Raw genomic sequence first — 25,707 nt, 5'->3', positions numbered from 1 at the left:
TTGAGGGTCGAGCTAGCTGTGGGGTTCACTGAGGTTTGCAGTGAGATCTTAGTGGTGTTGTTCATGAGTGGGATGAAGAAATGAGTTTGGCAAGCATCTATATCGTTGGATGGTTTATGGCTCAAAAATCTATGAAATTAACCTAGAGCAATAATTGGTGGTGTAAGACACAACTTGGCGTGTTGGTCGATGTGTTTGGTCAACTCCTTCAGTCTAACTCAGAAATGCATGACTATTTTCATCCATGGATTCTCTAAAGAAAATGAAATATGAAGCATCTATTATGAAATTCAATGGGCAAAGCTATGCAAGCTAGCAGCAACTATCAACCAAATTGTGGCTCATGTAGAAGAGTTTATGGAGAATAGTCTCCACTGCAGAAAAAGATCCAACCACTAATGAAGCAGATAAGTGGGCTTGGAAGAAAGATAATGACAAAGCAATTAGGATGATGGAAAGAGAGCTTGGAGATGACTATTTTCATCGCCTAGATGTTATGAACTCTGGTGCTAATAATTAGACCATTCTAGAGGTTCTGTTTGAGGTAAAGATGAGACATTCAAAAGATACTCTCAAACAAGAATTATTCGACTTGCATATGGAAGAGAGTCAAGACTTGGCAACATTCTTGAATTGCATGCATGCTCTTCTAAAGACCTTCATGAGCTTGGCTCAAAGGTAGAAGATGAGGCGATTCTATTGAAGAGCTTGCCCCCGGAGTACAATAAAATAGCTCGGATTATTAGGCTAGATGATGAAACATATTTTATTGCGATTGATAAGAAAAGTAGATTTTATCAGTAAGTCATATTGCAATAACAATGACAAAAAGAACTAATGAGAGAGAGAGAGAGAGAGAGAGAGAGAGAGAGAGAGAGAGAGAGGGAGGGAGGGAGGGAGGGAGGGAGGGAGGGAGGGAGGGAGGGAGGGAGAGAGAGAGAGAGAGAGAGAGAGAGAGAGAGAGAGAGAGAGAGAGAGAGAGTAGTACCATAACATTGACACTCATATTGAAATAATAATTTATTTCAATAGGAGTGAGACCAACACAAAACGAAGGCGACATGGACAAATCGCATGGGTCAGCAAACCAAAGCCACCTAAAGTGCCTCAAAGTCCACACCAACCAAACTTACAGACAGCCGCAGGTGCGAAAAATTGCTACCACCACAAACACCACACTTCAAACTCACCGTGAATCATAGAACTCCGCAATGAGTCACCTTAATGCCCACCCATGCAGATCACGATGCGTTTGCACGAGCGCATAGACCCAGGTGTCTAGACTCCAAAAACTACATAGCTTGGCCACATATGAACAGATACGACAACCGCTGCCAAAATCTACTTTGATACCTTGTTAGCGCAGAATGCACCACGTGCCACTCAAGAAGTGGGTCGGGTGCGGGTGTGGGGTCCCCAAGTCCCATCCTATAGCCACCCACCAAAAGCTCCACAGCCTCCCAAAAGCCTCAGGAGGGGATAACTGTGGAGGGCTGACGAGGCAATTATATTCAAGGTCTCCATAAGGTGACTTCTGCTTATATTATGGCAATTCGTCTTTGTACACATGTCAACAATGCACGGGCATCCCCCCTTTTTTCTTTAACCATGCACTTAGAGGGGTATATATATATATATATATATATATATACATACATATATATATACATACATATATACATGTGTATATATATATATATATATAGGGTGAGAGAGAGAGATTTTTGCACACTCTTGCCAAAAGATGCTCGCCAAAAAATGCACCCTTTTAACACTATATAGGAGTAGATACAAATTAGTGGCATCATACGCTTAGACATAGGAGTGAGAAGGGGATGTAGATTCTTCACTCAAGAAATCTATTGGCTGGTTTGAAGCAAGTTGATTTGGAGTTTTGTGAGAATTGTGTTTATGGAAAACGAAAGAGTCTCAAAGTTGGGAAACAAAGAAGAGGGAAAAGTTAGAGATGTATGGGGTCCTGCTGATTATCATCTCTTCATGGCTCTCACTATTATGTTGCTTTTGTTGATGATGCAACTAGAAAAACTTGGGTTTATTGCACTCAAAGAAAATTTGATGTCTTTGAAAATTTTAAGAACTGGAAAGCTTTGGCTGCAAATGAGGCATGAAAGAAGTAAAAGGGTCTCAGTTCAGATAATGGAGGCTAATACTACAGTAAGAAATTTGATAGTTACAATGGAATTCATAGAGAGAAGACAACTCGAATATTGAACATGATAAGAAATCGTGTGTCAGAGAGGATGAACAAAACAATCATGGAGCATCTAAGGAGCATGAGACTACATGCAGGGTTACCCTTATACCTTTGGGCTGAAGCAATGAATATAGTTGTTTACTTAATAAACAATTTGTCTTCAAGTTTCTTGGATGATTTCTTTCCAAAAGAGGCATGGGTAGGACAAAGGTTTTTGAAGGTTTTGGGTTGTGAAGAATTTTTCCACGTTGATAAGAAATTGAGAACAAAGTTGAAGGAAAAATCCAAGAATTACATCTTTATTGGATGTGGAGGTGATCATTAGGGAAATTTCGAACTCAAAAACGGCCTCTTGGATTAGTCCCTTAAGATTTGTGATTGGTAAACCAGCTAATGGGAAGGCTTGGGCATTAAAAGAATGGACGATTCCATATTGGTCTCTCCTTTGTGGAGAGTCATCCCTTAGTCCCCATTAGGCTCCCACTTGCCTCACTCTTGCCCCCACCACCTCCTGGGGCATTTACTACCCCCCTTGACTTTTTGTTGGTCCCCATGTCCTCCCTCTCTTGGTAGTACCCCGAATTCACAAGTTTTTTTGTTTGAGTATTGTACATAACCGGGGTAAAGGCACAGTGACCTTTAACCCCCACACCTGTTCACATTGTTGCGGTAGTACTAGTGTGTCCTTCCTACTTTGCCAAAACTTTGTGGAGTCAATAGTTACAAAGCCACTTGTATGGCATTTGATTGTTGCATTAGGGCCTCTTTCCACCATGTCCTTAAACCACTTTACATCCAAAACATACACAAAGAAGCATCGAAAGTCAAGCTTAATAATATCTTGGATTATGCCACAATAATCATCCATGGCTCCATTGGCTCCCTTAAAGCTAGCAATGACGCCGTAATCTTGTGTGTTTCTCTTATCATCAATCCGTTGTGTTCGAAAATGCTTGCCCTCACACCATATAGCATTGAACATAGTGCACTACACCAAGAAAAAATCAATTAAATAAGCAATCTAAATTATTAAAAGCTCCTAACTTATGCATAACATTATATATACCGACCTTGCTCATGCATCCCCTAGCATACTCCCATTCTTCCATTGTGATATGCATCCCCTCATCTTTCTCTGCTTTCTCCATTTCATCAAGTAGCCAATCCACATGAATATCCTTTGGAAGTGCTCTTAGATACTGAGGGTATGGAACACGAGATCCGTGGTGTGTATAAAAGAGGGCCCTTTCTTCTTGTCTTCTTGCCTTTGCATCCTCGTATCTTGTCACCCATCTTTTCATCACATCACTATTAAGCACGCAATAGAGGTTGATACTATTATGCAACTCCATGTCTATTACTTTGTTGCGTCCTTTCCCTTGAGGCACAATAGAGGTCATCCTTGGGTCTTCATCATCTCTCCATAGTCATGGGAGAGAGCTATCCACATCAACAAGAAACTCAGAAATATATACAAGTGACTCATGTACCAACCAACCCTCAGCCATGCTACCTTTGGGTCTTGCATTTTGTCTCACGAAGCCCTTCAAGGTCTTCATGAAGTGCTCAAGGAAGAACAACTATCGTGCATGTATAGTACCACATATAGCAATCTCATCTACCAAATGCACTATAAGATGTAGTTGGCTTGTGAGAATAGAACGTGGAAATGTCTCCTCCACTAAACAAACCACCTCCACTAACATAACTCGAGCATTCTCAAGCGTGGTGGAATCTATTTCCTTTGAGCTCACATACCTAGAAATGAAAAAGTACACCATATTAGCAATATGAACACCTTGCATGGAGCATTGATACGCATCATATTTTGTATCATGTAAAGTACCTCACAAGCTGCCCATCTTGTAAATACAATCTTTCACGTCCTTTGATGCACTATGTGAAATGCTAGTAGGTAGTATGAACTGAACCCACGAGGAGGTGGTTGATTAGTTGCTTATAATTATTCACTCACAAATTTGAAAGGAAAAAGATATTATGCACATAAAGTACTTACTTGGAGCATCTTGTGCCAATCATGAGATTTCAAGCCATATAATTGCTCTACACCTCTTTTCTTGCTCTTTGTAAAGGCTCCCTTCAAACACCTCATGCATCTAGTGGGAGTACGAATTGTAGTAATAGCGTGCTTCACCGTCGCCATCTCTAGCTTTGATAACCTCCACGGTACACGAGGTAAAAAAACAAGCCCATTTTGTCTCTCTTGTGGCCAAGCTTCATGCATCCTCCCTGTGGTACATAGATCCTCCCTTATGCCTACGGAATCTCGTGTCCCATTCAAATGCTCCCAAATGGTAGATGCCACATTCTTGAAGATATGCATGGGATCAAGCAGGTGATTGATCTTGAGGTGGGACCAATATGGTAAACGATAAAAGATGGAGTATCTAAACAAAATAAAGTGTTAGCGGGCAATCTTTATTTCCAACTAATATAGCACACAATAGTTACAAACCCTTACTGGCTCATGCCAAGTGGTGGAGGAGTCATGGAACCATCCAAAATTTTCATCCAATCTCCCACGGTGAGTGATTGTGGGAGGACTTCATTCCAAGGGGCAACATATCTAGGATGATCAGGTGGGAGAAATCGATGGTGATTCTCATAGATGACCTTATTCAATGCGTTTTCCCATGAGGCAACTGGCTGACCACAAACAGGACATGCATGGTAACCTGATGTAGTGGGTCCTGAACAATAGATGCAATTAAGAGTTGAAGGTGGGTTTAGGGTGCCACATCCTTTGCCTATTCATAATTAGAAGTGCAATGCTTACCTAAACACTCGCCATAGCCTGGGAAGTCATGCATCGTCCACATCAAGACTGCTTTGTAGTTGAAGTCTCGTGACGAGGGAGGCCTGCTCACATCATGCACCTCAATAGCTCTCCAAAGTATCTCTAGCTCGTCAATCAAAGGCTCCAAAAAAACATCAGGATTTTCGACTTTATGTTTCCCTGGAATTAGAAGGGATAGCATAACATGTCCTTTCTTAATAGCCATAGAGGGTGGAAGATTATAATTCACCAATATCACTAGCCATACACTATAAGAGGTGCTTTTGAGACCAAATGGGTTCACACCGTCCATACCCAATCCAAGTCTCAAGCTCCTAGGTTCTTCCTTGAAGCTTGGCCATGTGTCTTCAATATGCTTCCACGTAGGAGAGTCTGTGGGAGTTCTCCACTTGCCATCGGTTGATCGATGGGAGGAATGCCATGACATGAGCTCTGTAATGGATTTGCACTTGAACATATGTTGGATGTGAGGGATTATGGGAAAATGTCGCAGAACCTTATGAGGCACGTCCAAAGTTTTGAGATGTGCTCTATATCTTGCCTCTCCACAAGTAGGGCACTCTCTTGCATCCTTATGTAGTCCACGAAACAAAACGCAATCATTGACACATGCATGGATGTGCTTGTAATCTAATCCTCCAAGAGAGGTCACATGTTGCCTTGCCATATCTCTTGAGGTCGGTAATTTATTCTCCCTTGGAAGCATTTTACACTAGCCTGCACTTGAAGACCATAAATGAGGAAAAGCATTTGAGTAATTGACCCACTAGCATAATTCACTATGTTTGCAAAATAGACTTTAAAGCTTACGTGAGTAATGCATTCAAACTTGCATTGCTCCATCCATAGATGGTTTGCAAGTTTAGTAACTCAAGGGAGGCACGTGGAACAGAGAATGTGCACCCCTCAAACAGTGGAGTTGATGCTACAGTAAAAAGATCATCCTGCTCCATGCTATCATCCCTCCCTTGATGGACATATAAATCCCACACCATATCATCAAACACCTCCTCCTCCACGGCTTCATGAGGTAATGGCGGAGGGCTACTATCACCATCACTCCATGCGTCCGTAATGGTCCCTCCTGAAGATCCCACCTCATATCGCCGATGCTTCGCCTCCTCACGGCGAGCATAGGGCAACATATGCGGGTGTGGCACTGCATCCTGTATCAAATTAAAACGGGATCATAACTCAAACATATGAACACCCATAGGTATCTCAATCAACCTTAACTCTTCAACACTTACCATGTTTACGGTCGCATCCTATTCTCCATACTTTGAGATGTGATTGAGTGTAATCTTGCGTGCATGATACATGTTTCCTCGACATCGATCACACATACAGTTGATTTTTTGCTCCAACCACATTTTGCGATGGTGGATACGGAGGAATTCATCCTCACTAGAGCTACTTGTTGAAGATGAAGACATCCTATAAACAAACAACCCAAAAAATTTTACTTTTCTTCAAATATTTAATTTTAAACTCTGTGGCACGTCTAAAGGTGCATCTAAAACCGCGTCTGTCTGTTTTGTGGTGCACGTCTACAAGCGCATCTAAAACCGCATCTGTCTATTCTATGGTACACGTCTACAAGCACGTCTAAAGCCGTGTCTGCTCTGTGTATTTAGATGCGTGTATAGACGTGCCTATAGATGCGGTTTTTAAATCTGCTTTAAGCGTGCTCGCTTTGCTTTTCTTCACATTACTTATACTTCGCGCGGCTTGCTTACTTTGCTATTAGCAGATCCATAGTTTTGATGCTTAAGAGGAAGGCACTCACACTTACTTCCAAGCTTACACTTAAGAGGAAGGCACCCACACTTACTTCCAAGCTTAAAGGAGAAGAGGGTGAACAAGGAAGAGAAGCAACTTTGAAAAAGGAGAAGAAGCTTCCATACCTCTATCCAAGGTGAGTCTTTTTACAGTTGATCTTTTTTGGAAGTTTGCTCTCTTTGGATTTGTACTTTCTCATATCCAAGAAACGCATGATTTTGGTATCAGTGTTACCTTTTTGTGTCAGGCGCATGTTCTTTTCTACTTTTTAGAAAAGTCCGTTTGTCGGAGCGCATCTATAGGCGCGTCTCAGAGTGCATCTATAGGCGCGTCTAGCCTATTTGCAGACACAGACACTTGCATCTATAGACGCACTATTATATGCAAAAATAGACGCGTCTATAGACGTGCTCCGACAGTAATCTTTTCTTCCCTTCCTCTTTCTTCTCAGCTTATCAGTAATTGTCTTTTCTTCTTTTTTCCTATTCATCATGTGGCCAGGAAGCTCTTCGAGCTCACCTGATCTCCGGGCGTCTATTTTTTGGGACTTATATAATCTTTTAGGGCACCCTCCTAGTCCTGCAGAGTTATACGGGTATATGATGGGTACTCTAAACACTCCCCAGGAGTCGGCACTATAGACTCCAAACCACCCCACACCAGCTGAGATTACCCCAGTGGAGTCAGCACAGCCCAGCCGGCTACACAACACAATTGAGGCCCTTCTCCCATGCCGTCTTATGCCCCTTCCCCCATGCCGTCTTATGCCCCTTTCGCCATGCCGTCTTATGCCCCTTCCCCCATGCCGTCAGGAGGTCCTATCTCGCAGAGCCATCGGCGTACTCCTGTGCAGTCGAGACTCGGTTCTCTAGCTACGAGTGGTCCACATAGTCCCATGCAGTCTCCAGCTACGAGTGGCCAGCGTACTAGCTCGACACGACACGGTAGCAGGCGTAGTAGCAGGGAGAGCGGTGGGGGATGCATGGCACAGTGCTTTGGGAGAGGTGATGGTGGGAACGATGATGATTCAGATGATTTAGACGTGCCTCTGGGTGATGGTACGATATTCTATAACATCACTCAGACAGGAGGCATCTTGATGGATGCACGGGGGAAGGACATCATGGCCTTCATGCGCTCTATAATTGCTAACAATTACAAAGATTGCTTTATCCACTACAAAGACCAGCCAAATAGGTTGGCTGATGAGACCCTCGCTGCTGTTCGCTCTAGGTATCCTAACCCCCCCAATTGTCAGTTCACATATAAATGGGCCAAGTCAAAGATTGTTATGATACTTGGCAATAAAAGATCTTCGCTTAAGAGGCAGGCATTAGTGGAGCTCACCATGCTCGAGGGAGGTCAACCATTAAGGGGCCGGCCCCACACCGCTCACAAGCGTGAGTGGAAGAAAGCAATGAAGTCAGCGAGGGAGGACCCCAGTCTGCAACACGTGAAGGCACGAAGGATCCAGATGGAGTAATATGGAAGCATGCATTTTGGAGCAGGGGGTGTTGAATCATGGGAGGCCCAATTTGTAAGTATAGATCTCAAATTATATTGCTTATATAGTTTATTAGGAGGTTGTTTCTTTGTAGTAACCCCTCCGCAAATTGTGTCATCTTGCAGCTTTGATATCGTGGGTAGATACCCTACTCCTGTCGAGACAGCCTACCACCGCCACCATCACAGAGGAGATACATGGAAGCACTTCTATCATGATGGGTTGATTACTGAGAAGCAGTATATCTGGGCTATTGGAGTGGCCCCCGAGGTATTTGAAAGTAATTAAATAATGTCAATATTATAAGTAAAGATTTGATTTTTCATACATTGATATATGTTGTCCCTTGTTTATAGGTCCCTACACAAGAAGACAAGGAAGAAGACGAGGAAGGAGGCGGAGAAGGGAGCGTAGAAGGGAGCGCAGAAGGGAGCGTGGAAGGGAACGAGGACATGGAGAACATAGATTAGTCGTAGAAGTAGTGCTAGCTATTCTTTTTTGTACTTAAAGCCACTGGCTTCGTGCCTCTTGTATAGACACTCCTCTTATTTTTTGTACTTGAAGCCACATGACATGGCTTAGCTTCGTGCTATATGTACATACAAGTACTTTTTGAGCTTTCAATTTTATTGCATTTTGGAATTGTAATGTTTTATTTGGAATTGTAATTAAAATGCGGTTGGCTATAAGAATTGAATTACACAATGTGGAAATGGGATTCTTGTAACTATATAGCATACACAACATACACAGCATTCTATAAATTTTAAAAAAAATATTATGTAGCGCGTCTATCAATGCGTCTATATACGCGTCTGTCTATTCGAGAAGCATCTATTTGCACATCTATAAGACCGTTTATAAATGCGTCTATACATGCGTTTAACGATGTGTCTGTCTGTCTTTTAAATTTTTTAGTAGAGCGTCTATTTACGCATCTAGATGCGCGTCTATACGTGCATCTGTCTGCTATATAGACGCGCTGTTAGACGTGGGTCTCTAAACGCGAAATAGATGCGTAAATAGACGTGCCCGTAAGTTTTTTTTTTAGTTTAGTAAATGCGTCTATGGGTGCTTTGTCTTGTTGTGGAACAATCCAGGTAAATAACATTGGATGGCTGTAAAGTGGATTATCTAGTATTTAAGAGGTACAACTACTCATGCATTATGTTATAAAGGTTCAAACATTTATTCAGATATGGTAAGTGATAAAGATGGAATAAGGAGCACCATTAGGTATGTTTTCACTGTAGATGGAACAACAGTAACCTGATTTCAAAGTTGCAAAATGTTATTGAAACTTCTACAACATATGTTACAGATACAGAGGCTAGTAAAGAGATGATTTGGTCACACAGGTTTATGGAGAAACTTGGGCCCAGAAGCAAGAAAATTGCAACTTGTATACTGATAGCCAGAGTCTTATTCATCTCGCAAAGAATTCAACCTTTCATTCAAGAACCAAACATATATAGCTGAGATGTCATTTCATCCGATCTATTTTGGAGGATGGATGGTTGAAGCTGAAAAAGATACACCCTAACCAAAATCCTGTAGACATGTTGACTAAGGTGATAACCAAGGAGAAGTTGAGCTCTTGCTCAATTTCAATTGGTCTTCAAGAATGAGGAAAAATATGATAGAAGCCAGATCCAAAGAATTTCAGTGAGTGTAGTTATGGTAGAGTTAGTATGATCGATATCAAGTGGGAGATTATTGTATGTGGAGCGTGATCTTTTTTCAGAGATTGTATTTTAGCCATTCTTTGGGCGTAAGCATGTTTATACCCACTCTATGATGGGTGGCAACGTCCCTCCTACTTCTATCACCATTGAGTTCCAAGGGGGGCTAGCGACATCAATTTAGGCCCCCCTTGGTGGGGGTTTGTTGGGACAGCACCACCAAAGTAAAAAATATATGAAAATGGGTGCATGAGTTGTGTGGTCAAATTTTTATAAAATGGTGTGTGGCTCACATAGCAGGAGAGCATTGGATATATTTCTTGTAACTTATATCTTTTTGCTGGCTAGATAAGAAAAACATAGGACTAGCTATTCTTCCATGGATGTAGCCCACATTGGGTGAACCACACATATCAGTGACTTCCATTCTATATGCTTTCTGAATTGTGTACTTTATGCATTCCACTTCCCACATTGTTGCTTTGTTATCACATTGCTCCTAACAACTTCTTGGCTAGGATGGCTATAATAGGATTCAAGCTTAGATGGAGGAGATAAGGTCGAGTTCAATGCCAAATATCTCCAAAGGAAATCTTCAGACAGGTCTACACCTATTTGGATAATTTAGTGAGAAATATATTCTCTGAAATTTCTTAAGTTTTAGTTTGTATTGTGTGGTTCTAAGACAATTTAATGAATAAGTGTTCATGATTTACAAATAGATGAGGATGTGGTGAGATTAAAAGGCATTTTTTACTCTAGTGAGAAAATTCACCGAATTATCTTGATCAATTAATATTAGTGAGAGAAAAAGAGACAAAAGATGATTCACACCATCGTACTATCAACTATATTATAGTACTTTCCATTTCATGAATTTGCATCATGAGATAGTTTATAGAACTTAAGTTTTAAAGTTTCATGATATTAATACAATTTAATCCAATTAAGTCTATTTATTTTTTTAAATTTTTCAAATATTATGAACTTTATATTTCTTTGAATAAAACTGTTAAACCTTGCAAATGTTTTAGCCTTTCATTCCTATGAGGTCATATAGAATTGCCTTCTTCTAGAAATATATGGTGGGCTATCCCTTATAAAATTAACTTTCAAAAGTTTTATTGAATTTGCAAGTGATTATAACATTCTTATGGTGGTTGATAGTGGATGAGCAGCTTTTATTGCTTCAGGTAGTAATGCTTAGGCTAGGAAAACCAAAATTCAAGGCAATAGCTCAAAATTAATCCATCATACTCACATTGGAATGATCGAGGGAATAACTTCAAAAAAAGGATACCTAAATACATTAGATTCTAGCTCTAGTGCTTTGCAAATCGGGTGCCAACGTTGATTTCTTAGTTTCTACCTTTCCAAAGGAAGGGGTTTTGTGAACTTATTGGTGAGTATGGGAGCTTTACACGAACAAGTATATCATGGATGGGGTAATTCATTGATGAATGCTTTAAGTAAAATTAATGATGGATGATTTGTTTATTCATTTTTTAAATATATTATATAGTTTTCAGATGCTCTAGTTCATGCCTGATGTGAAACTAGATTAGGCATGCCCATGGCAAGCGAGGGGCAAAAGAGGGAAGGACAATTGAGAGAGGAAAGGATTAGGAAGGATGGTTAAAGATTGAACTAAATATGGATGAGATACCATAAATCACATTTGCTAGGATTGGGTAAGTACTCACAATAAGCAAAGTTACATAATATTGCAAGCAACAAATTAATCTTGGATAGTAAACGTTGTTCTCGGCACAATGTGCTAAGCGAGAACTACTCTTGCACATATGCTACAGCCAAAAGATGCAGAGCATGGCTTGCCAAGGGTATCGACATTAGCTCCTACTAAAAGTAAGGGATGTATGTACCTACTAAAGGACTTATGTCATGGAGAGGGAAAAGGGGGAAAATAATGATGGCTATTTTGGATGCTTTTCCCTTGGAAGAGCCTAATTCTCATGTTTTTCCTATGATGCATGACATAATGATCCAAGGGAAAATGAGACATGCTATAAAGGAAATGTCACGTCAATGGTTCTCAAGTGTGTGGAAAATAGCACCTTGAGGTCTAGAGCATGGAGTGCTATTTCCCATGGTCCTACCCTATTTCCCACCTATTTCCCATGGTGCAAGAAATAGCTATTTCTTACGTATTTCCCTTCCATGACATAAGGCCCTAAGATCTAGCATATATACAGTAGCTCCTACTAAAGTACTGAATCTTGAATGATTTATGGAGCTTAAATGCGTTTCTTAGAGGAGCTCTAGGTTTTAGAAAAAGCCACTTAATCATCATCGTCTGAAGAATGACAATAAGCAATAGCATTGGGTATGTTTTGCAACAAATTGGGATATGCACGAAGCCTTGGACCATTCTGAATGTCGTTCAAGATGCATGACACATCGACCATTGAGGGACGCTTTGTGGGTGCATCGTGAGTGCACAGCAGAGCAACTTGCGCCAATCGTCTTGCCACTTCTGAAGGAAACCTGGGAGTATTGAAGACACAAAGCTCTTGTTTTTGGAAGGCTGATCGCACCCAAGACACAAGGCTCTCATGCTCAATTGGTATATCGTGGGACGTTGGCCTCTCACCTGTTAGGACCTCCAGCATCACCACTCCAAAGCTGTACACATCTCCCTTTGTACTTGGATTTGGTACAAACTTGTACTCTGCGTGATCATTTTAACAGAAGCACGATAGGTAACAACAATCTACGGTCCGCATCTAATTCGCAATCGCATGAGCAATCTTCATATGCAACAAAATCTAGTGGCAAATATTTGTGAATAAAGAGCTCTCACTGACCTGGAGCAATGTAGCCAATCGACCCTCGCAGAACCAAAGATGCGGACTCTTGGCGACTGACGCCATTGTTGAGGAGCTTTGAGATGCCGAAATCGGAAATGTGCGCTTCAAAGTCTGCATCCAACAGAATGTTTCCAGGCTTGAGATCGCAGTGCACAATGGAGCCAGCAGGATGGCTATGGTGTAGATATTCCAGTCCGTGTGCCACTCCACACAGTATCTTCAGCTTCTGCTCCCTTGAAAGCTCAAACCCCCCGTGCAAATACTTGTCCAGACTCCCGTTTACCATGTACTCTAGTATGATCGCCTTCACGTCCACACTAAAGCAACAACCCAACACTCTCATTACGTTCCTGTGCCTCAGCATGCTCATTATCTCAACCTCTCTTTTAAAGCTGGCCTCAGCTCCCAATGCGATGTCGTTGTTGAGCAATTTGACTGCCACTAATCCTCCTTCCGGGAGAAAAGCTCGGTAGACGACGCCCGTGCTGCCCCTGCCCAAAAAATACATTTCATTGAAACGACCTGTTGCTTCTCTTACCTCATCTGCTTTTAGATTCACTTGCGCCCGGCCTGTTACAAGCATACTGCTTAGCGTGGTTAACTGTAAGGCTTGCGCTTCACGATCTAAGATCCTCTCGGCCCGCTCCTTGCGCCTATAGCAGTGCCTGCGCAGCCAAATAATTCCCAGGAGGAGTATCACTCCCAAGACCACCGACCCCATCGCAGAAAGTCCAAACTGAGCTAAATGGTGCTCGTGTGAAGTATTCTTCGGTGGAGGCCCTATGCTGCAAGGTCGGTGCACAACTATTCCACAAAGTCCTGGGTTTCCTGTAAGATTTGTAATCGATGCATTATCAAAAGTTGTTCTCGAAGGAACAGGGCCGGTGAGCTTGTTGTCAGAAATATCGAGCAAGTTTAGACGAAGGTTCCCTAGACTGGGCGGTAAGTGGCCTCCAAGCTGGTTGTTCTCTAGTTGCAAAGAGATCAGTTGAACACATTGGTCGAGATACTTAAGAGTCGAAAAAATGTCGCCTGAGAGCTGGTTGTTCGACAGATTTAAATGTTGTAGTTGTATGAGCGATCCAAGTGTTGGGGGTATAGGCCCAGTTAGAGCGTTGTGCGATAGATCTAAGATCAACAGCCCCGGAATTAAGGCTCCCAAATCGGCGGGAATGAAACCTGTGTCATTGTGAACAAGAGAAAAATTTGAGATATTGTACTTACAGAACCGGAAACTTAATGATTCGATAAGAACTGTGGATGTCAAGAAATGAACGCATGATGATTCGATAATCACGACCTCAAAACCAAGCCCATTTCCCATGTAGAAAGCTAAGAGAGGAACTCCACCTGTGAGATTGTTGGAGGCTAGGTTTAGCTCCTCTAATTGGAGAGAGCCGGTAAGAAATGTGGTGGGAATAGCACCCTGAAACATATTATCGTCGAGCGCTAGAGTAATTAGATACTTGAGATGCCGAAGCGAACGAGGAAGGGGACCCCTTAAAGAATTGTGTCGGAGCAGTATCTGAACGATGCTGGGGTATAATCTATCGAAGACGTCGGGAAGTTCACCTTGGAAACGGTTGTATCCCAGATCCAGAACTTGGAATTCTGTAGCGTTGGATAGTCCCAGAAGAATATTCGTGAGACTGCCCGTGAGCTCGTTGCTACTAATGCGGAGGTTTACCAAAGCTGAACAGTTTGCCAGAGTCGTTGGCACAACACCTGATAGATTGTTTGTCCTAAGATCGAGGATCTTCAATCTATTCAGCATGCCGAGCTCTGCTGGTATATTGCCCGTGAGTGAGTTTGTATCAAGGTAGAGCCACTCCAGTCTATTCAACATGCTCAACTCAGGAGGTATGATGCCAGAGAGACGATTCTTGCCCAGAACAAGATAAATTAGAGCAGAGCAGTTTGACAAGGTCGCAGGAATGACCCCCATCAGTGAGTTTTTCCGAAGGTAGAGCAGCTCCAGTCTACTCAGCATGCCGAGCTCAGGTGGTATAATGCCAGTGAGCTGATTCTGGGCGAGATGAAGGTGAACTAGAGCCGAGCAATTCGACAAGGTCGCAGGAATGGTCCCCCCTACTGCGTAATTTGACCCAAGGTAGAGCCTCTCCAGCCTACTCAACATGCCGAGCTCAGGCGGTATGATGCCAGAGAGCTGATTGGAGGCGAGACGAAGCCGAAGTAGAGCCGAGCAGTTTGAAAAGGTGGGTGGAATGTCCCCTTCCAATCGATTTTCGGAGAGATCAAGCAGCTGCAGCTCGCGCAAGAGGCTCAACTCGCTAGGGATCCTTCCGGAGAGAGCGTTTTGAGAGAGATCTATTATTTGTAAAGCGCTGCAATTGGCGAGTTGAGGGGGAATACTACCTGTGAAACGATTCGACGAAAGGTTGAGGGTGCGGAGGAAAGGGAGGAGGGCAAGGGAGGGAGGGATGAGGCCGTGAAGGGAAAGGGAGGAGAGGGAGAGGGAGGTGACACGGTGATGGGGAGGGTGGCAAAGGAGGCCAAACCAAGGAGGTGGGCAAGAAGAATTGCGAGCTAAGGAGCAAGATGAGGAGGAGGAGGTTTGATTGATGAGCCAACTTGAGAGGCTTTGCATGGGATCGGAAATGGAGTTCTTGAATTCAAGCAAACGGCGAGCGTCCTCCTCTCCTGGCACGCAGCATAAGCTCTTGCTCGTGTACAAGACCAAGACCACCAACATGCACAATTCATAGAGTGCCATCCTCTCAATTTTGTTCACCAAAAACTTTTCAACTATATTTATAATGAACCTCTATCTTTCCTCCCACCCCAAGCTCATACTCATCTTCATGTGGAAGGGGACTCCCACCCACACCATACACCTCCACACTTCATGGAGTGCCATCCGCTCACTCAGGCTCCTTGCTACCACCAAACCCATGTAAAAATATTTTGGTGACATGCTCACTGTGTTTCATACACCTTGCCATGTCCCAATGGTTTACGTGTCCGATTGTAATAGTCCATGGTGCTACCAATATGCTTCATATAGAATTAGAGACCCATTGAACACACATTAATACATCCACCTACTTTATAATTAAAAAAACAGATGCATCCCTAAGGGTGACTTCCACTAAGCTGCTCGAAAGCCATCAAAAGAGATTCAAGATAGTTTCAAACCATGGTGAGACTATTCCTACTCGGAGGCTTAGGATAAGTCAAGAGAACATTGTCCTATGAAAGGCATTCCTAAATAGGACCCTTTACGATACTTTATGATACTATGGTAAACCACCCTAAGACAACATATCGCACAAATATCAAACCTTTCACTGAATTCCTCAATACATAAGGGTCCCTTCCATGGGACCCTTAAACTTGACCAAGCACACCTCCCCTCCCCCAAATCCTCCCTCCCCCCAAGAAAAACGTGTCAATTGTGCCTTCAACTTTACACCCACTACTTTATCGCTCCTCCCAAATAGTTAAAAGTCAATGTTACATTGGCAATAGAGGAGGCCAATAGAGAGACAAAAATGAAAAAGGTAGATGAGCACCAACCCAATCTAGCATCTAGTCCTCAAGTTGTCGTCGAGTTTTGGTTTAGATTCTAGCACTGTTGCGTTCTCTCTTGCAACTCCAAGGCAAGAACCATAGGCAACATCCTAAAGAAAGAAGGCCACCTTCATGTGTGAATCTCCAAGTCAAAGGCAACTGACAATGTAATGCAAGAACCTTGTATAACATCCAATGCGTCTCACCTAGGTATCAATGCTATTAATAATCCAAGATCAATGTAAGAAAAGAATGAAATCGATGCCTATTTCCATAATTTTGACATTGCTAGCCTAAAGTAAAACTGATTTCATAGCAAAAGCATGGGTGATAACCTAGGGAATATGGCTCATGCTTTCAAGCCAATCCCAAGACCTTTTATTCTAATAGTGTAGGGAATGGCTTCTAGAAACAATGTGTCTCCATCAACCAAATATCTTTCAGATGTGCCTCCCCCCATAGAAAATATTTGAAATGTCACATGAACAATGAGTGACATTAAGAAAAATGGATCAATGAATCCCCGAGGAATCACCACTCAACAATTTCCATATGAGAAAATGAGTTTCTTATATGTTTCAGTCCAAGGAGGACCCATTGGCCCTTCTATACTTTTGTTGAAAGGGGAGCCATAGAAAGTTTCATTACCATAGCTTTCATTTCAACAACTTTGAAGACTTGCTATGATGTGTGACAATTTCATTGTCATTGACTCTTAAGTCTTGATATAGGAGGAAAGAACTATAGTGTGTGGCGATTTAGTGGTTGTTGACTCTAAAGCCTTCTTGTTTCAAGTCTTAACATGAATGTAGGGACTTAATAATCATTAGGCATGGTTAGTACATAGGGTTATGTGCATACGATCGAGATTATATATGGTACTCTCCAAGGGTTACTTTATATAGGGATGGTATCACAGATAGAGAGTTCATACAATGCAAAGCTAATTTCTCAAAAAATAAATGTCAATTTGTGTGTGTGTGTGTGTGTGCACGCACGCACGCTCATGCACTTGTGCGCATGTGCATGTGTGCATGTGTGTGCGCATGTGTTTGTGTGTGTGTGCACGCATGTGTGCATGTGTGTGTGTGTGTGTGTGTGTGTGTGTGAGAGAGAGAGAGAGAGAGAGAGAGAGAGAGAGGAGAGAGAGAGAGAGAGAGAGAGAGAGAGAGAGAGAGAGAGAGAGAGAGAGAGAGAGAGAGGGAGGGAGAGAGAGGGGGGGGAGAGAGTTAGGGTTGGTTAACTGCCACATAAGCATGCACAATCACCACAGTGCCACCTAAGCACAAAGTGCCTTGCTAAGCACAGTATGGAATTCAGCATGTGAATCCCTGTGCCACATCATCAAAGGTCCTCTTCTTCACAGAATCTTTGACAAGCCATAACTGCAATCTACGAAGAATTTGAACACGCTCCAAAAAGGAAAAGTGATCATCTTTTCAAGATCTACATGCCTGTTAGATCAAAATCATTGTTAGCAATTAGACACTACCAATACTGCAAGAAATCAATTGGTAAGACCTTTGCAACAAATGATAAATCAAAGCATGAATGCACACATCGTTGTCATAAGCATGCCAAAAGCACAAGTGCATGAGATGACCATAGCACGAAGCATGGCATCCACACATAAAGCATCAAGGCACACGGAAGAACAAAGCATCATGCATGAAGCTACACAAGGAAGAAGATTGCAGATTAAAGAACCAGCAAGTCAACTACGTGGAGTCATCATCAAGCCATGAGCAGAATGACAGTAACAACATGTATTGACAAACAAAAACCTTGCCAACCTTGCCTATATTTTGTAATCGAACCTGACCACCTGCGAGTAGCTATGAAAGCACCCAGGGGAGGTATTGACATGTAAAAGCCACTTGACCACCTTAAGTAGCAATGCAAGCACTAAGGGGAGGTGATGCAATGTAACTCACATCTGACCACCTTGCAGTAGCCAAAGGATCATGGCACCAAGAGGAGGTGTTGAGAGTTGTGGTGCCATGAGCACTTGTAGAGCAAAGGTATGAGTAAAGGGTAAGCTACCACATGGCATGGAGGAGATATCCCACATGTGAGCAAGCAAATGGATGTAAGTACCCTCACCTATAAAAGGGAGGTTCATTTGAAGTAATATCGATCAAACACTTTGCACTATCTCAAGATTCTCTTTATGAGTCCAAGCTAAGAGTGCTCTCAACGGAAGCAAGAATGGAAGAAGGAGAGAGAGAGACAGAGAGCCACACAAGTTTTGGTGGGTGCAGAACCACCCTAATCTTCTTTTTCATTCATTTATATATGTGTTTGAGTATTGTACATAACTGGGGTTAAGGCACAGTGACCTTTAACCCCCACAACCTCCCACTTAAAGGACAATGTGCCTTTAAGGGAGAACAACCAGTGAGCATACTATCCAATGCCCATCAATACACGACAATACTCAAACCGCTGACTAGGTAGACTCTTCGTCAGCATATCTGCAGAGTTATCATCTGTATGAACCTTGACAAGCTCTATGCGCTTGTCCTCAAGTACCTCCCTGATGAAATGGTACCTGACCTCAATGTGTTTGGTCTTTGCATGAAAGACTGGATTCCGTGCTAGCTGAATAGCACTCATGGAATCACTATGCAATGTCGGTACACCTGTATGAATCCCCAAATCTCCCACTAGCCGATCAAGCCATATAGCCTCCTTGCAACCCTCTGTGGCTGCAAAACATACTCAGCCTCTGTGGTAGACAAAGCCACGCACTTCTATGCACGAGACATCCACGACACTGCACCACCTGCAAAGGTGAACACATAACCAGAAGTGGATCTCCTACTATCCACATGCCCTGCATAGTCTGAATCTGTGTACCCAAGTACACGCATGTCTCCTTTACCAAAGCAAATGCACATCTCCTTGGTACCCTTCATGTACCTCATGATGCACTTAACTGCCTCCCAATGCCTCTTTCCTGGATTAGCCATATACCGGCTAACAACTCCCACTGCAAATGCAATGTCTGGTCTAGTAGCTATCATAGCATACATAAGACTCCCAACTGCTGATGCATAAGGAACCTTGGCCATCATGGCCCTCTCCTCATCTGATTTGGGACTATCTGTATGACTCAGTTTCACATATGGAGGCAATGGAGTACTCACTGCCTTCCCCCCCTCCATATTGAAACGCTGCAATACTTTTGTAACATACTCTTTTTGTGAAAGCCAAAGGAGTTTCCTACTCCGATCACGCGTGATGCGCATACCAAGAATATGACCTGCAAGTCCCAAATCCTTCATATCAAAGGCCTCATGCAACTTGGCCTTTAATGCATCTAGCTCATAAGTATTCTTGCTAGCCAATAGCATATCATCCACATATAGTGCCAGGATTATCAGGCTACTATCCTTAGCCCTTTTAGTGTAGAGGCAGTGATCAATTTCACTCCTTCTAAAACCCTGGGACCGAATGAAAGCATCAAACTTCTGATACCATTCTCTAGGTGCTTGCTTAGGACCATAGAGACTCTTTTTCAGCTTGCAAACTAAATGCTCTTTGCCCTTTTCTTCAAAGCCTTCCGGCTGCACCATGTAAATGTCCTCATGCAAATCCCCATGCAATAAAGCTGTCTTGACATCCATTTGCATAAGCTCCATATCCTCTACTGCCACTAGTCCAAGCATGCATCTAAGTGTGGTCATCTTCACAACCAGAGAGAATATCTCATCAAAGTCCACACCCTTCTCTTGCTTGAACCCTTTAGCAACCAAACGGGCCTTGTATCTAGGCACATCATCACCTGTGACCTTCATTTTGTAGACCCATTTACATGGCAATGCTTTCTTTCCATGTGGCAAAGAAACCAAGTCCCAAGTCTTATTCTTTATAAGTGAACTCATCTCTGATTGCATAGCATACTCCCACTTGCGTTGATCCTCACGCATCATAGCCTCTTTGTAGCAAGAAGGCTCCCCGCAATCAGTAAGCATCACATAGTCTACCCCTGGAACAAACCTATCAGGCGGTCTAGACACTCTAGATGATCTTCTCAATGGCATTTCAGCTTGCTGTCCCACTTGCATATCAGCCACATTTGGCTCATCATTTCCACCAATAGATGATCCATCATCTACCCTTGATTGTATACCTGTGGGAGTACTTGGTTGTACCATTTCTTGCACATTTGGTGCATGGACAGCTTGCTGTCTATCAACATGTGCAGGTGGATTCACATCCTGGAAAGTGATTCTCCTCATTTCCACATCCCTCATGGGTGCCTTATGCATCTTCTTCTCATTGAAGACCACATCATGGCTGCGTATGATCTTCTTTGCTTCTGGATCCCAGAGACGATAGCCCATCTCTCCACTTTCACCATAACCCAGAAAAATGCATTTCCTAGACTTAGGATCTAGCTTCTTTCGAAGCTCTTTTGGCACATGTGCATATGCCTCACACCCAAATATATGCAAATGAGAGTAAGAGGGCTTCTTGCCACTCCATGCCTCTTCAGGAATACCACCATCCAAACTCTTACTAGGTGATCTATTGATCACATGCACTGCAGTCTTCATTGCCTCAGCCCAAAAACTACCAGAAAGACTTGCATTGGAAAGCATGCATTGCAACCTTTCTTGAATGGTACGGTTCATCTTTTCTGCAACTGGATTTTGCTCTGGAGTACGAGGGGATGTGAGCTCCCTCTTAATCCCACGTGTATCACAGAAATGCTGAAAGTCATGAGAGAGATACTCTCCACCATTGTCAGTCCGTAGGCATTTAAGCATTCTACCTGACTGATTCTCAACCAAGGCCAGCCATTTCTGAAATACCTGGAATACATCACTCTTCCGAGCTATAGCATAAGCCCACACTTTCCTAGTTGCATCATCAATGAATGTCACATAGTATTCAGCCCCGCCTAATGATCGTGTAGGCATGGGACCACATACGTCTGAATGCACCAAATCAAGCATTTCAAACTCTTTCTTTCCCCTTCTTTTATGGGCTGATTTAGTCTGCTTCCCATAGAGACAGTGCTCACAAAATTCAAAATCAGAGAAACTCAAATGCGGTACATAACCCAAACGGCATAAGAGTTTCATTCCATTCTGGCTCATGTGCCCCAACCTGCAATGCCACAAAGAAGTGCTTGGCTGCTCGGTTATTGCAACAACATGATCAAATACCCCTGATACATGTAAGGGATACAAAGTCCCACACTTGGCACCCCTGGCCAAAAGCATAGAGCCCTTCTGAATTTTCCAACTCTGAAAGCCAAAAGTGGTGTGAAAACCAGCATCATCTAGCTGACCCATTGAAATAAGACTCTTGGTCAGCTTAGGCACATGTCTCACATGTTTCAAAACAAATGCAGACCCATTTGCAAAAGAAAACTTTATGTCACCTGCTCCCACTATGTCACATGCATAGTCATTTCCAAGATGCACACAACCTGTCTTTCCACTATCATAAGTGGAGAACCATTCCCTATCGGGAGTAACATGGAATGAAGCACCAGAATCCAAAATCCAATCCTGGGAATATGCATCATCTGAAGTGGTAAGCAACTCTGCAGATAAACTAGACATGAAGAGAACATCATTGTCACTATCACGTGTGATTGCATTGATCTCCTCGATCTTCACTTTTCCTTTGTCCTCCCTTGGACTCTCTTCCTTTTGATTTGCACCCCAATTTGCATTCTTTTTCTTATCCTTTTGCTCTCTTTTCAGCTTGTAGCAATCCTTTTTCATATGGCCCTTCCTGCCACAATGGTAACACTCAATGTTCCGTCCCTGGATTTGCTACGAGACTTCCCTCTTTCTTGGGACTTCCCCCTGAACTGTGATCTGCCCCTTTGCACATTTAAGGCTGCATCCTGCTTGTTGCCATCCATAGACTTCCGTCTAATCTCCTCGGCCAACAAGCTACCCACAACATCATCAAATTTCAGTACTCCACTAGGTGCAGAGTTACTGACAGCTGTACGGAAGGTATCCCATGAGGATGGCAATGAACATAAGAGAAATATTGCCTTAGTCTCCGCATCAAAATTCATTTTCTGAGCCTGAAGCTGGCTGAAAATAATATTGAATTCATTCAAGTGAGAAGCAATGGAGACCCCTTCCTTCATCTGCAGCTCAAACAACCTCTTCATGAGGTAAACTTTATTAGAGGCAGTTTCCTTTTCATAAGTGGCACACAGTTTCTTCCACAAATCTTCCGTAGTGTGCTCATTTACTACTATGAAATAAACTGACTCTGCAAGATGAAGTCTAATAGTAGACTTTGCTAATGCATCCAACTCATTCCAATCATCCTCAAACATATTTGCAGGCTTAGCTTCAATCCCTGCCAAGGGTTTAATCTGCTTCTTTTGAATAAGCACATCCCTTATCTGTTCTTTCCACAAAGAAAAGTTTGTCCCATCAAACTTTTTAATGCTGAAAAACTCCTTTTCATGCATGGAAGAGGATGCCATGATGCAAATAAAGCAAAATCCCAAATGCTAGTGCCTGCAAGAGAGAATCACACCAAATACCAGGTGCACCCAAATGTGTATGCCACAATAGAGTGAAATATCACCAAAATTCAAAGCTCAAAGCATCAAAAGATGCATCTGACTCATGTGCATATACTATGCATCCATATGAGCAAATCTGGCCCAAAAGAAAATGCCAATAAGTGCCAAATGACTCAAGCATAAACACTGTCCACTGGCATATGCATCAATAATGTCTCATCCAAGAGAGCATAGCACTATCAGTGCATCACTTGCAATGTGTCAAAGCTGTCCCTCAACTTAAAATAGCATCCATGTGCAAAGCGTCCATAAAAATAGCATCCCACAAGGCAATTTGGGCCTATCAGTGCATCCAACAAGGACCGCAATGCATCCAAATGGCCTATAAATCATCCACTACAACCCAATGCATACCACGAATGAGCGCACACTGCTCAAACTGCAACCAGAGTGATCTGCATAAGGTATGCTCAAGAAATCATAGTCCCACGGTAATGAGCGCTACTGAAAATAGAACCTGAGATGCTTCAAAACATGGGCGCCATTGCATAATCGGACTCAGCAAGAAAATCTGCAAATATCTCTCTTCTGCCAGAACTCCAAAATCCCAACCGATGAGTGAGAAATGGGAGTCAACACTTATCCACTGCCATGTGGCATAAATCTAAGGTTTCAAAACCTTAGTATGAAAAATGCATAACAGAGAGACGAAATCGAATACACAGAGATTTATAACTCTGAAAATCCTCCACCGAATCATGCAAGAACTGATAGGTAGGGGTTTTTGGGCATCCGGAACGCAATGGGACAGACGGTTTTGGAAACCGTGGCCTCAATCACTGGGTCCAACACACGGACTGAAAAACGTTTTTGGAAACAGAGCTATCTGTAAACTCCACCGGAGTGCGAATGATGAGCAACATAGAAGTTTTAGGACCTCCTGAGTCCACCTGAACTGACAGATCTACAAATGGTTGCTCCAAACTTGAGTTCTAACACCCAGGCAAAAAAACGCAGGAATTGACACAGTGAGTCAGAAATCCACTGAAATGATCTCAGATTCAAGAATGAAGGTGTTTCCAAGCTCCTGAAGTAATGTGGACACCAAAAGCAAGCAATAGTTGCCTCCACAAGTCAATACGGAGTCTCTATCATCGAACGGAACAAGGGAAAGCTCAAAAAACGACTTTTTCTTTGAAAGCTCTTAACAGGCTCTCAAAACCACTTCGCAAAGCCAAAGTAACTTTTCCAAAGGTTCCTCCAAGGTCTCTGCACACTCGGATGCAAGTAAAGTCACCCACAAAGCTTCCCACAAAACTTCTCCTTCCTCCCACAGAGCTGCTGAGCTTCCAAGCATTCACGCATGCTCAGCTAGATCACCCGAGCTCTGATACCATTTGAGAGTGCTCTCAACGGAAGCAAGAATGGAAGAAGGAGAGATGATCTCCTCAAAGCAATACAGATAGTGGTATGCAAGTATCACAAAAAGGAAAAGAGAAAGTAGATCAGCCTATGTTTGATGTGAATGTAGGTCACTCTTATGTGGATGGTGAATCCAATGGCTCAGAACAGAGCCTTAATGATGAGTTGGGTATTCCTTCTATTGTTACACCTAGAGTAAGGCAGACAAAGGATGTTTTGAGAGCACCTGGTAGTGAGCCTATTTTGCATAGGTCTACCAGAGTTAAGTATCCTATGGATAGGCTGAAATATGATGGATTTACAACCATTCACTATGCCTATATGGTCAAAGTGATACATGAACCAGAACCCACTTCTTTTGAGCAAGCCATGGGAAAAGAAAAATGAGAGAAAGCCATGGATAAAGAAATGGATGCCTTTGGAGCAAATGCTACATGGGAATTGGTGTCTTTGCCTAAAGACAAGAATGCAATTGGCTGCAAGTGGGTTTATAACATGAAGCACAATGCAAATGGTTCTGTGAATAAATACAAGGCAAGATTAGTTATCAAGGGGTATGCACAGACATATGGCATTGATTATGAAAAAACATTCAATCCAGTTGCAAGGATGGCAACCGTAAGAGCAGTCATTGCTATGGCTGCATCAAAGGGATGGTCTTTACATCAGATGGATGTAAAGAATGCCTTCTCGCATGGTGATTTGCAAGAAGAGGTCGATATGGAGCAGCCACCAGGTTATGTGCATGTTGTTCATCCTAAGTTTGTTTGCACATTGAAGAAAGCCTTGTATGGCTTGAAGCAAGCACCCAGAGGATGGTCTGACAAGATAGGACATCATCTTGTCACTATTGGCTTTCAGATTTCCAAGGTAGATTTCTCACTTTATGTGAGAAAAACAGAGAAAGGCATTAAGCTGCTTGTCATTTATGTTGATGATTTGATCATCACAGGTGATAGTGATGAAGATATCCTTCATGTGAAAATGCTATTGAAGCAGAAGTTTGAGATGAAGGATTTGGGAGAGCTATGTTACTTGTTGGGTATTGAGGTGATTAGATCGACAAGTGGGATATGGCTCTTGCAGAGGTAGTATGGATTGGACATGTTGTCCAAACATGGGATGACAGGCTATAAGCCCATTTCAGTTCCTTTTGAGTAGAATGTGAAGTTGAGGACACATGCAGGTGAGCTTCTGGAAGACCCTACTATGTATAGACGCATAGTAGGAAGTTTGATTTATGTGACTATTACTAGGACGATTTGAGCTATGCTATTGGGTTGGTAAGTCAATTTATGCAAGCTCCAACAAAACCGCATTTGGATGGGGCTAGACGCATATTGAGGTATGTGAACTCCACATTGCAGTATGGACTATTTTATGAGACTGGGGTTCAGATACAATTGCATGG

The 25,707-nt window shown here is 42.6% G+C and overlaps 1 protein-coding gene across 1 annotated transcript; it reads right to left on the bottom strand.

The window, feature by feature from the left end:
* Window positions 1-12,301: 12,301 nt before the first annotated feature.
* On the bottom strand, window positions 12,302-15,563 carry LOC147885998 (uncharacterized). The gene is made up of 3 exons (XM_087396266.1): window positions 14,180-15,563; window positions 12,827-14,008; window positions 12,302-12,690 (listed from the first exon to the last, which is right to left on the bottom strand). Exons 1-3 carry the CDS (start codon window positions 15,561-15,563, stop codon window positions 12,302-12,304), a joined length of 2,955 nt encoding a protein of 984 aa, XP_087252392.1.
* Between the last annotated feature and the right edge of the window lie 10,144 nt (window positions 15,564-25,707).

Source organism: Dipteris shenzhenensis, chromosome 25 (assembly GCF_047967505.1).
Source record: "Dipteris shenzhenensis isolate YYH24624 ecotype China chromosome 25, Dip_SZ_1.0, whole genome shotgun sequence".
Taxonomy (NCBI): domain Eukaryota; kingdom Viridiplantae; phylum Streptophyta; class Polypodiopsida; order Gleicheniales; family Dipteridaceae; genus Dipteris; species Dipteris shenzhenensis.
The sequence above is the reverse complement of the archived record's forward strand: the minus strand, read 5'-3'. Positions and strand labels throughout refer to the sequence as shown.